Source organism: Malaclemys terrapin, chromosome 3 (genome assembly GCF_027887155.1).
Source record: "Malaclemys terrapin pileata isolate rMalTer1 chromosome 3, rMalTer1.hap1, whole genome shotgun sequence".
In the NCBI taxonomy this organism is placed as follows: domain Eukaryota; kingdom Metazoa; phylum Chordata; order Testudines; family Emydidae; genus Malaclemys; species Malaclemys terrapin.
This window is the reverse complement of record NC_071507.1, coordinates 81,370,444-81,383,529: the sequence shown is the minus strand read 5'-3', so window position 1 is coordinate 81,383,529 and position 13,086 is coordinate 81,370,444. Positions and strand designations below refer to the sequence as shown.

Below are 13,086 nucleotides of genomic sequence, written 5' to 3'. Positions count from 1 at the left end.
CGGTAAAGAGATTCTGCTAAATTCAGGCCTAAAATCTTACCTCTTCAATAGACCTGATCTGCTAAAGTCTTGTGTAATGTCACAATAGAGCCTTTGTTGTGACATTTTTCTAAGTACTTTGTCTTCCAGTGCAGTCTCAAAGCCCTCATGTCCCAAATTTCAGCATATAAATAATGAAACTTCCCTTTGCACTGCAGCTGGAGTTCAACAAGCTGAGGGCTGAAGTTAGGAAGATCCCAGCCTCTTCAGAGCAGAGATGGCTCAGTGTAATTGTGGTGGTGATAACCCTTCCAAGCTTTCTGGGTGCCTTCAAATGTTTAAAGATAAAATAGACAGGACACAAGAATGAGAGGCCTGGCTGAATTCATGGTTGCTCAGCTTAATTAAGGGCCAACTTTTTAAACTAGATAACTGTGAAAACTGCTCTTTCCATATAAGTCCAGACAAAATGAAAAAATTGTGAGGCTGCAGTTGTAAAGACAACAACCATGTGGGAAATCTAAACTTAAGGTTGGCCATGTCTCTTTCACTCCTCCCTTCCCCCTCAAAGTGTTGTATACTATCTTTTATAAGATTTAAATAACTTTAATTTTCAAATATATTTTGAGAATGGTGGACAACCAACCACTGCCTTTATTAAAATTTTTTGTTTGGGGGTTTGTTTACTTAAGTGACAAGCACTATTTTAACTGCACATTTTAAGATGCATTTCAGTGGAGCTATGGACTTTTCCATTATTAATGTTTGGACCTGTAATTCCCAACTGCTATGTCTCCTTCAGTGGATGCTGTAGTGTAGTCAGAACTCTAATTCTGGTGCAATTCAAGAATGACAGATTGGAGAGGGTTCAGAGAAGAGCCCTGATAAAGGATTAGAAAACATGCCTTATAGTGATAAACAGAGAGAGCTCCTTGGGTCTAACTTAACAAAGAGATGGTTAAGGGGTGATTTGATTACAGGTTGTAAGTACCTACCTGGGCAACAAACACTTAATAAGGGAATTTAGCTAAGAAAGGTATAACATGGTCCAATGGCTAGAACTTGAAGCTAGCCAACTTCAGCCTGGAAATAAGGTGTACATTTTTAATGGTGAGTAATTTACCCTGGGTTGTGGTGGAGTCTTCACTACCCATTTTTAAAACAAGACTGGATAGGAAAGATCTGATATGGTCTATGGGAGGACAGATTTGTGAGATGATCATAATGGTCCCAGCTGGCCTTGGAATCTCTAAATATGGTTGTGAACTTGAGCAATTTTCATAAAATTAATCTTCCTGACCGATTTTGCTAATAGATGTCAGCTTTGGTAGGATTGCAAGGTTGCTGGTGAAATTGTACCAGAACTTGAAGTTTCTAAACACCAGTATGTTGTAAAGTAACTGACCCAATCTTACCCTGTTCAAGCTGGTCTTATGTTCAGTTCTGATGTCTAGAAAAAGTTAGCATAAAACACTCCATGTATATTATACAATCATGAAATTCTTCTCTAACTTGAAGAGGATATAAAAATACAATCCCATCTGGCACCGATCAAGCTCTTCTAAGTAAAGCTGGGGGTAGGATAGGATTGTGCACGAGACAGAAGTAGATATGAAACTGTCAAATACCTCTTTTGTATATATGGGTGCTATGAGTCAAGGTACTGTGGAGGGAAAGTTGTTCTGAACTAACATATGCCAGATGTAGTAGAGTTGGGATTCAGTTTCTTTTAAATAACCAATTAAACACACACTTGAATAGGGGAAAACTATTTTTGCCTCAGAAAAACATTGCTGTGAATGTAGTTTGTCTTAAGACAGTGGAGAAACTACATTTGCATCAGACCATTAAGCATGCTCGCTCTCTCTCTCAAAACTAGAAATGCAAATCATCTTTTTAAAGCCACTAACAGGTGGGGTAATTTTTCAATTTACTTTGACAGCAAATTCAGTAATTACACTCTGCAACAGTAGCTTATCTTCACCATAATGGAAGTTTTCTGGATTTGATGTAAAAATAGGCAAATAAAGAGGAATTTAACTGCCAAAGCTAAAATACTAACTTAATGTGGCTTCCAACTCTGTAAAGTGCTATCACTATTAAATATTCTTGAAAAACTGTACAAACATGTCATTTAATTTATATTGTAAGTAAGAGCCCCCCTTCCACAATGCTATGCACAGAATGTAACCTTTGGGTAGGGACTAAGTTTCCCTCATAGAATAGAGCCAGGATTAGAGTAAGATTTCCATGCCACTGTTCAACCAGCTGGACTCTAGCCCCTGCAGCAGTAAATGCAAATTACTGTTTCTTGGCCTCATTTCTCATTCCATAGGCAATTCTATAAAGTACACTGTCAAACACTGAGTGATAAAGTACATTAACTCAGGTGGCAGTTTACCAAGTAAATGATGCAGTAAGTGATTGGGTTTCAGATACTAATCACACTCTGCTTATCTCCATTGTTAAGAAAATGCTGAGACATCACTGATTTAAAGGAAACAATGTCTGAACAAGCCTACAATTGACTATAAAAGACAATTTACTGAATCTAGAAGTGTTAGAGTGAAACTAAAAATAGCATTTTTTTTTAAAAAAGCAAAGAAACAATTGCATTGTCACTGCACAAGAAAGTGAACCTTTCATCATTTGGTTTCACTATCCATGATGTAGGAAAACTTAAATGCTCAAGCTCATGTGTACTGGTGACATACACACACACACACACACACAATTTCAACTGTGTCAGTTTTAATGACTTAGCTATAATTTAATTACAATATACACATTAAAGGTGATACAACTCTAGGCTAGTTCCTCAGTATGAAATAATAGTTCATTTACCTTTTTTCCTTTATGCAATGTGTAACACTTCAGTACATGTGTATAAACTCAATTCATTTCTTTACAGAAACTAAAAATAAATTTATAGTAGTTAAGTAGAGTCTGCAGTAATGTCCTGCTTCCAGATGAACTCCTCCATATATCCATTTGCTTGGTTACAGTTTTCAGCACATGTGTAGACTACCAGCGTTCCCCAGTCAATACTTTCTCCTAGGCTATCAACCTTCAGGTGGTTCAGGAGTTGTGGCATAACCTTAGGAACAAGACATGATTTGTAAGACAGGTCAAGAACATGGCTCTGGCTGTTTTGTTTTGGAGTGGAAGAAGAGATATGGTGGTTGATGCACAGTTTGAAATGTGACCTCCAGTAAAAGTATAAATGAATTTTAAATCAATTTCTTTACGTTTGCTAACCTGGGCTGTTCTCTTGTGCTACTTATCTTTCATGGGTTTCAGAAGGCCTCCACTCCTACATGTCAACACACATCTCTCAGGGATGGTCTAGATATACTTAATCCTGACTGAGCAGGAGGGGGGTGGGTGGAGGGATGACCTCTTAAAGTCCCTTCCAGCCCTACATTTCTGTGATTAATAGATTTCCCATCTTTGAATGATGTCTGGTGCAAGAGTGCCACCTTTTAGTCTGAGGATGGAAAAACCATGATCAAGCTATTACAGATATGCAAGGAGACCTAATTAACTAGAACATCCATTAATATTTTATGATTAGAGCAGATTAAATTTTCCAAAGATATTATTTTGTTGGAAAATGCTAATTCAATAATCAAAACATTCAACTGCAATGTTCTGATTTGGTCAAAACTTTCGATGGAAGTCAGACAAGGTACTCTGCTTGCTTAGGAGCCTGCGTTTCCCACATGGCACCTCACCAGGCACACTGCAGCAGAGCAGAGACTGGAAATGTTCAAAAACAAAAATCCATTTTAGTTCTTCCAAAAGTGTTTTTTTTTTTTTTTTTTTTTAAGTTTGTAAGGGATTTAAACTAAACCAAATAAAGCCACTCTCATACCAAAATAAGCATGTCCACACAGAAAGTTACAGATGTACAGTAATTTCTGCTTGTGAGCAAGCCCTCTATGGCCAGCAAAAATTTGCTATTATCCAGCAATTGCTAAGCAAAAGGAAGGTTTGGGAGGCAGGGAAGGAAGTGCCGGGACATGCCTTCTCTGGCTGCAAACCTTCCTCAGGAAAGGGAGGCTGCAGCCCAAACATCAGGGCCTTCAGACTCATGGAGCTGAACAGTATCTTTCCCTGGGCTCTCTACGGGTTGCAGCTCAGCATTTCCTTATGCACAGCCCCCTGCAGAGCACAGCCCAATGAGGGCAGTAAGAGGTCCCAGGCAGCTCCAGAATGCAGGCTGCAAACTCTCCTCCAGCTACTGCTCTGCCCACACCCCCCATCTCCACGTGTATGTGAAGGCAGGTAGGCCAGGCGCAGCCCCCGAAAGAAACACTAGGACAGGCTAGCACCAGCCACAGGTAGGCTTGCGGGACTCCCAAAGGTGGCCTGTCCCAACACTTTCTGTCCCAGCTGCAAGCTCACAAAACTGCCTGCAGATGGGGCCTTCCTCAAAAAAAAAAAAAAAAAGTTTCAAGCAAGCAGCCTGCCATTGCTAATAATTTCATTAACATTGATACTAATGGAAAGGGATTGATTCCCAGCAATATGTTGCCACTAACTGGGAGCTGCTAATATCAGGATTGCTTTTAAGTGGAATCTACTATATAATTATACCAATTTAAGTGGTAAAACTTTCCTGTGTAGACAAGTCCTAAGGTACTGTAGCAAGGCAAAGTATAATATAGATAGAATTAATGTAATGACATGAACTGGTGAAATGAAAGGACTTTCCACTTCCATCCTGCAGCCCAGCATTCAGTTAAGATTTCTTCAGAATGTTTACCAAGTGACACTGTTTTAAATGGAATGTCAAGCTTCTTATCTTGTACATTAAAGATTTTGATAAAAACCAGTTATACTCCGTGAATAACCTTGTGTATTTCAGTACCAGGAAAGAATTTGTTTTTCATTCCAGCATTCCCTCACATTTGGGTTCTACTGCAAACAGGAACCATATTCCCACCACACCGAATCTGCATGTAGAGGCAGCACTTGGTAGTAACTGACAGGAAGAGATTTTCCCCAACAGGTGACTGGGCACATCAGCTACAATGAAACCTAACACTAGATTCCCCTTTCCCTCAGTTCATTTTTTCTACTGTCAGCAATGTGGCAGAACACTCCCTCACACAAACTCTCCCCTCTTCCACAAGGAAGGTTGGGGGAGCATGAGCTGTTTGAACTTCATGGTGAGGTCGTCCGGAACTGGAAGTCTAGCAGTCCACATTAGAACATTTTTCTCTTTAAACAATGAAGTAGTGTCAAACAATTCTGAAAGAGTCCCCCTTCACCCATTACTTTTTTCCATAGAATTCCACATTTAGAAGACATTCACATGACCCTCAACTGGATAGAAAAAGTGTACTATTTTGTTGGCTACAAACAGATCAGGAGGAAAAAAGTGCTATTTACTGCGTGATAAAAATCTCATAAGGAAGGACTGTCACACTAGTAATTGAGGCTTCTACACTTTAGCACAGCTATTCTGTGAACTCAAATATAACTCCTTTCGCTCTAGCCATTGGCTAAACACTACTATTTCAGACTTAAAATAGGTTTTTAATCATACACCAAAAATATATCCTTGGACCAATTCACGTACTTGGAATTCAAACATCCTTTGAGCACCACATGAACAATTTGGAATATCTTTCATCTGAGGAATGTTTTCACCTGAGATCCATATGGGACCTTCTCCTCCTCGACAGTATCTGAGAATCTGAAATTGAATAGAAGTATCAAGTAACTGACAGTCTTTTCAGTTGTATAATTAATAACCAATCACAGATAGCTATGTTTAAATAGACACTGATCAAGGTTATTCCCCCCCACACACACACGCACACACTAAAACTTGTTAGCAAAGTCCACTGTAATTGGGTATAGGTTTTCTTAAATAAATAAACAAAGAAAAGACTTTTATATGGTTTGACTGCTAGAGGAAACAAAATGCCAGAATTTCCCCAAGCCCTCTAGCATTGGTCCAGCAACAAACAGTAATACTTTGCATTTCCATAACAGATAATCTCAAAGCCCTATAACAACAATTTTAGACTCAAAGCTTTGTTTGGGAGTAGGGGAAGTAGACTGATTCATCCAAGATAACAAAGGAAATCTGTAGCAGGTACACCTCTACCCTGATATAACGCTGTCCTCGGGAGCCAAAAAATCTTACTGCATTATAGGTGAAACCGCATTACATCGAACTTGCTTTGATCGGCCGGAGCACGCAGCCCCGCCCCCCTGGAGCGCTGCTTTACCACGTTATATCCGAATCCGTGTTATATCGGGACACATTATATCGGGGTAGAGGTGTACCAGAACAGAACCTAGGTCTCCCAATTCACAGTTCTGTCTCTAACAATAAGACCCCCCCCGTCCCCTCCCCCCGACTCTCATGCTTGAGTGATAGTGATGCAGTTTCACCTTGCAACTTGGACACAGGTTAGAAGGAAAAAAGAAAAACAGGAAGGGAACCTGCAGGGGATGGGGAAAAAGATGATGCTACTCTGCTTGCTTTCTCCCTTTCCACAGAAGGGCAGCAGATCCCCCTCTCCCTGGAGCTCCCAGCTCCACTCAACCCTCCCACCTTAGCTAAATTTCTACTTACCTTGGGTAAGTAGATTTTTCAAAGCCCTAGACGAGTATCTTAATTTGTCAAGCTTTAACAAAGCTGGTCAGCCTCTGTTGTACTTAGACACCTTGCGATAATATCAGGTAGGTCTTGTATCTGGGGACTTTTATTCTATGTTGGTGGGCATGTGGACTGGATGATCTAGTGAAACTTCTCTCCATCTTTGACCTCAGCTATTTAAGACATTTGTGCTAAAGAGGCACAATTGATAGAGAAACAATCAGGATGCTATGTAAGCATCAAGGCTGCAATATATGCTCCAAAAATAAAGCAGGCATCCACCTTTTGACCATTAGGTGATTAGTACTTTAAAAGATATTTTTCCTTTTACCTGTTCTGGCTCTGCAGCTATTCGATTTTTAAACTTTTGGAAAATCTTGTCTTCTCGAGTCTCATGTTTTGCCATTGCCTCCAATACCTCCTCATCTAGTGACTCAAAACCTTCACCTAAGGGGGAAAAAAGGCAACACAGGGTGACATAGTATGGCCAAAGTTAAAGCTTACAATAGAATATTTGTGTTTCTACCGTCCTCTAAAATCAGTTCAAACATCCAGTTCAGGAAAGCAAACTGCAAAATCAGAGACAAGCTTCAGCCTGTTTGGAGGGTCAACAGATTTAGCCAGTTGTGTGACCCATTAGTTCTGTACTATTTTAGGCATACATTTAAATATTAGAGCATTAGAGAGAAGTATGCAAGGAAGACAGGCAGAATTCATCTAGGAAAGTGTGTGTCTGAAACACGGAGCACAAAACTAATGTATTTTCTGAATTTGACACTAAAAAAAGACCAATAAAGTATGCACATGTGGGAGTCAGTAAATTTACAACTTCAAAAATTTAACAATTGAAAAGACCTATGTGTTCGCGTCCCTTATACAATGCTCATCACTCATGCTCAGTGTGGCTGTACCATTCTGTATCTTTACTAAGCCCCACCCACAAAGTTTTAGACAATGTTAAATTACAAGTTTAAAAATGGGCAGCATTTTGTCTCATCACAAACTTCAAACCATGCTATATCTGAATTCAAGTCCAGTTAAGTGGGTATAGTTTCACATGATTCACTCACCCTTCACGTAAAGGATCTAGGATTTCCTGTTTTCCATTCAGAGTTAAGGATACTCCTGGGGGAATTCTGCACCAACAAATTAAAAATTCTGTACTATGTTTTACAATTCTGCAAATTTTATTTGCTAATTTAACACTATATAATCACACCAGTTTCAATTATTTTAGAAATTTATTTCAAAATACTTGTCAGCAACTACGTCTGTAACAATACAGACAACCTCCCCCCTCCAGGAGTAGAGAGTTAAAGAAACCCCTACGACAACACAGTTCCTGTTTCTTTGCCTCCTAACCCCCAGAGCCCAGCCACAAGGTGCCCCCCAGCCCAGATACTTGCACTACCTCCTCCCCTAGAGCCCAGCCACAGCCCAGACACTCGCACTCCCTAGGGCCCAGAGTCTAGTTGCAGGGTGCCCCCCAGCCCAGACACACCCCTACCCTCCCAGAGCCCAGGGATCTAGAGGGAGAAACAGCCTGATCCTGGGCTTGTGTGGAATTTCCTGCATGCCGCCTCCTTCCTTTAGCACATGTGGGGAACTGTAGCTGCCCAGAACCCTCCAACTTTGTCCCCTTCTCCCCCACACCACAGTGTCTTCTATTTGTGAGCTGGCCTCTGATGGATCCAGCGACCCCTAGTGGTGGCCAGCAGCTCTGCAGCCCACTTCCGTGGGGGGAGGGTACGGGGGGGAGGGAGAAGAGAGGAAATTCTGCGCAGAACATTAATTCCCCCAGGAGTATATGGAGAGTTACCAAACCCATTTTCAAAACAGCTTTCTTCTAGCACAGGCCGGATTTTAGGTACAGCTGGGTAAGTAATTTTAAAAAGCTATTAACTACAAGTTGTCTCCAAAAGTAAACCTAGAGACTAAGAGAAGTCTTCAAGAAATTCCCCTACCAAACCAGAACACTGGCACAGTGCTATGAATCTAGTCACTAGTTACCTCATTAGCATGCTTTCAATAAAATTTAAAAATGGTAATTTAAATGAATTATATTACTTTTACACGCATCATAAAGCACATGCACATGGTGATGAACTGTAGTTAACAGAAGCAGTAGCTACAATGGGTTTTTTCCATTTTCTTCAATGATTTGTAGACTAATCCTTTGTAATATGTAGTTTATAGTTAACACTTGATTTAAAATCACTGAATATTTCAATTTGTGAAGTAACATACAATGCATATAGAAAACTCTCTTGGAAGCCCATTTTATTTCTTACTTGCACTGCCTGCAGCCTCCAGTTCGTCATGTTTCTCCAAGTTCTTTTGTGTATCTGCATCTGTTTGACTGTCACCAGGCGTTTCCATTTCCTCAGGTTCTATTACAATTTCATACTCTGGAAAAAGGAACTTGTGATCTGGAATTGCAGTGTCCAGCTGATCTGCAATACACAAGAAAACTACTGTTTTTATCATTTCACTGCTTGATGCTATACTTCATGTTCTCTCCTGCTTGAAACTGCACTGTCGTCTTTAAATAGCCATCTGGGAGGAATTGGTAATAAGGTTAAAAGGTCTGGGATTTCCTCCCCCCCCGCCATGCAGAGTGCAGCACGGCTGATTGGGTGCCTAGGCCTGATTGAGCCGCTCCCATTGGCCTCCAGTAGCCAGAGCCCCTCCCCTGCTCCCCCCCCTCAGTACTCTGCAGGAGAGGGGCTGTGCAGCCCAACAGTGTTTTGCCTCCACGTGGAGCCAGCGTCAGACTGGTATGGGCATGGTAAGGAGAGTCCCAGGGGGCAGTCAGAGAGAGGGTTGGATGGGTCCGGAGTTCTGGGGGTCCTGTCAGGGGGCGGGGAGTGGTTGGATGGGGCATGGGAGTCCCAGGGGTCTGTCTGGAGGCGGGGGTGTGAATAAGGATTGGGGCACCCAGAGGACAGGTAGGGTCCTAGGGGAGCAGTTAGGGTGTGGGGGGGGTCTCAGGAGGGGACAGTCAGGGGACAAGGAGCAGGGAGGCTTAGGTGGGGGTGGGGTCCTGAGGGGCAGTTAGGGACGGGGGGGTTGGGGGTGAGGCGGGGCCTCCCTCCCCCTTTTTTGATTGTTGAGGCAGGACCAAGTAATCCTAGACTAGGTTTACCCTATTTCAGCACAGGGGGCTGGACTTGCCCTGTCGAGTTCCCTTTCAGCCCTACATTTCTAGGATTCTATTCATGCCTTCTTTATAAGCCATAAAGCAGCACAAGGCACAGACTTATTTTCTTTCCTTTGCAAGTCATTAAACCACCAACCAAGACATTTTGACGAGTTGAAAAAAGTTTAGTTTTTGTTACTTCTGCAACAATAATACTGACTTCTTGAACAGTTCTAAATTATTTTGTTTGCAGTACCAGTATTACTACTATTTTGCATATTTTCTTTAACAAATACAATTTATGCAAGACCAAGCAATTAAAAAAAAAATCTTTAGCTGAATTTGTTTGTCTTTGTTTGCAGTGTTGTTTATCATCGTCATACTCTAAATCATTTATTACAATTAAATGAACCAATTCAGATCTCAGATAAGCCATGCTCTATTGTTACACCCAGGTTTCACAAAGCTCCCTTTCCACATTACAAATGCTTATAACTGCAAGGATGTTTTCTGGACCACCAACCATGCCCACAGGTCACCGTGCAAAGCAGGCAGCCATTGTCGGCTGTAGCAGACAAAACCACTGCTAACTCCAGAGTTCAGATCTAAGGAACAGGTTTATTTCAGCATGGATACAAAGTGCCATATCCTAGTGATCTGCTGAGGTACATGTTGCCAGTGACTTGGCTGAGTATACACAGACAAGGTTGTGAAAGGCAAAGACTTCAGTCTGCATACACATTTTTATACCCATGCCACCCTACTTTCTATCACCACCCTTCTTCTTCAAATCACTACATAATAATGATTAACAATATCTATGACCAAATATAAGATTACGCATTACACACTAGATTATATAATGAGTTTATCTTAATATTTAACAGGGACTTCGTTGTTTATCCTGATTATATTTGGCGGGGGAAATTGTGACCCCCTCATTGTTACTTCTTCATTGTTCTGTACTCAAATATCAGGAACATTTCAAGAAGCGAAATAACAGGATGTTTAGCAAGCCAAAAACATTGTTTTGCATTCCTTTCCCCAAAAAGGGTTATTCCAAGGTCTAATGAACCGAACTAAACCAGGCCTATATTCATACTGATTATGCACTTGCTTATATAGATTACTAACTACTGTGTGATATAGATGTATAGACATGATTCATTAAATACACTTAGACCCTTACCATTTTATATGAGGTAAGTTCACCTAATGACTCATCTCTTACATTAACAATCACTTCCCAACACGTGAATGCAGTTCAATTTTGGACTGCAGAAGGAACTTAACCCTTGTGTTTTAACCATGAAATAGTTGAAGCCACAGACACCCCATTATCATTGAATTTGTCCTACAAATTCAATCAAAATTTAGCATTCTCTTTATACTAAAACAACACAGCCTTTGATTTTTCATAATTGTTTACGGAGTTTTATGGCATAATAAAGATGTGGATATTATCTTCTAGTCAATTTAGAAGGAAATACAGATTAGTGTTATTTCTCCTGTGCAATGTACTATCTCTAGCAAAAGGAACAAGAATAATGGTTGACTCTTCCCCACTAGATTAAGAATGTAAGTAACTCTTGTTGGACTTGCATCATACTTTTGTTCCATACTGCACTACATTTTAAGAAGAAGTTCTCTTTAAAATATAAAAGGTGAAAAAAGAAAACAAGCAGCAGCAGCATTGCTTTATCTTCCAGACAGAATCTTCCCAGGTTTATTTTAAATTCCACTTAACTCACCTGACTGCGCACAAGATAGTTTGTGTCCCAATTTCCAATCTACAGTCTGATGATCTTTACTACAGTAATGGGCCCTGTGACATTTGGAACATGCCTTTGGCCCTAAACACCCACAGACTCTGCATAGATGAGCTCCACATTGAAGCTGCAGGCCCACAGGGGGATGCCCTTCAGGAGGGGGCGTTTCAGGTGGTGGATCATAGGAATAGGTGTCATTCTTTCTCGGAAGCTGGTTCCTAAAAACTTGAAAGAAACACAGGAGTGAAGGGAGCAAACGCCATTTGTCCATTGAGCAGCAGCACAGGGCAGTTCCCAAAAGTCCTACGAGTGATGGTTTGGGTTATTCTTTTTTTGCACAGTGGTAGCACCTAGGAAACCTACCAAGGGCCCAGGCCCCCCGTGTTAGGCGCTGTACAAAGGCACACAGACGTTACCCCAAAGAGTTTACACATCACTAAGGGGGAATCATCTGTGGAGGAAGCGGTGGGGGGGGGGGGGAAGGAATTGGCGCCCCGCGTGGAGGAGGCTGTGGGGGGAGGGGCAGGCACCGGGCGGGGGGTCTCAGCCCGGGGCTGTGGTGGCGCGGAGCGGGACGGGGGCGGGTCTCTCACCTCGCAGCGGCCCCTGGGCCCCGGGCCGGTAGCAGGCGGGCCCGCGGCAGCAGAACACGAAGAGGCCGCGGTGGAAGGCGTCGGGGCGGCCGGGGAGCGGCGCGTAGAGCTGCAGCAGGAAGGCGCAGGGCCGCCCGCACCGTCCGCAGCGCAGCTCGGCGGGGCCCGGCAGCCCGGACTCGCCCAGCCACGCCGGCCGCCCCCCCACCTTGCTGGGGAACTGGGCGCTGCTCAGGCGCCACGGGGCCGCCTCCTCCGCGAACCCCAGCTCCACGCGCGACCCCATGAGTGCAGCCAGCACAACACGCGTGCACCGGAAGTGCGCGGTGCCAAAAGTTGTCCGACCAGCTCTTATACCGGAAGTGCGCGCTGTTGCAATTAGCACGGCCCCCTGTCAAGCTCCGGAAGCGCGGGCCGAGGCGGAGCTGCTCGGTCGTGTCCGGCAGCGCGTTCCCCAGGCTCGGGGGAAGCTCGTGTTGTTTCTTTGCTCCAGAATCAGACTCGACCGCGGAGCCGCCTCGCCCCCTAATCCCGCCCATGGAAGCCATCATTAAAGCAAGCTGTGCCCCAGGAAGGGGGAGGGGTTGTTGCTGTTGGCCCCGACCCAGCTCCTGGCAGAGGAGGGCTGATTTGAGGGGGCCTCAAAGAAAAACAGTTTAGACAGTTTAGAACCCCTGTCCTATCGCAACTTCCATGTACACATCCTACACCTTTTACACGTTAGTTATCTGCTACATACGTGGATGTTTAGGCAATTCGTTTTACATGTACCATGCTCTTCATTTAAATAAAACCTCTTAAAACTACAAGCTCCACTCCCCCAGTGACACGCAGTTAACTCAAGGGTAGCAGTCAGCTGATAAACAACACCTGTAGCAGAGAAAATTTTAGATACAGAGATATAGTAAAACTCACTACGCACACAAAAATTAAACACTCAAGTTAGGAAATGCCAGAATTAAAGTGGCTAGTGCCTTTCCCCCCCTA

At 42.8% G+C, this 13,086-nt stretch overlaps 1 protein-coding gene across 4 annotated transcripts; it reads right to left on the bottom strand.

Annotated features, from left to right (window-relative positions):
• Positions 1 to 2,713: 2,713 nt before the first annotated feature.
• PDCD2 (programmed cell death 2) lies at positions 2,714 to 12,971 on the bottom strand. 4 transcript variants are annotated; one of them, XM_054023014.1, is made up of 6 exons: positions 12,100 to 12,942; positions 11,489 to 11,724; positions 8,890 to 9,051; positions 6,930 to 7,045; positions 5,567 to 5,683; positions 2,714 to 3,076 (listed from the first exon to the last, which is right to left on the bottom strand). In XM_054023014.1, exons 1-6 carry the CDS (start codon positions 12,648 to 12,650, stop codon positions 2,915 to 2,917), a joined length of 1,344 nt encoding a protein of 447 aa, XP_053878989.1. In that variant the 5' UTR covers positions 12,651 to 12,942; the 3' UTR covers positions 2,714 to 2,914. The 4 variants fall into 4 exon arrangements, 3 of the variants coding, with proteins under 3 accessions (XP_053878989.1, XP_053878990.1, XP_053878991.1); XM_054023015.1 differs by having other exon boundaries at positions 11,489 to 11,731; positions 12,100 to 12,448; XR_008444411.1 differs by lacking the exon at positions 2,714 to 3,076 and adding an exon at positions 6,575 to 6,789 and having other exon boundaries at positions 5,598 to 5,683; positions 12,100 to 12,966.
• Positions 12,972 to 13,086: the final 115 nt, after the last annotated feature.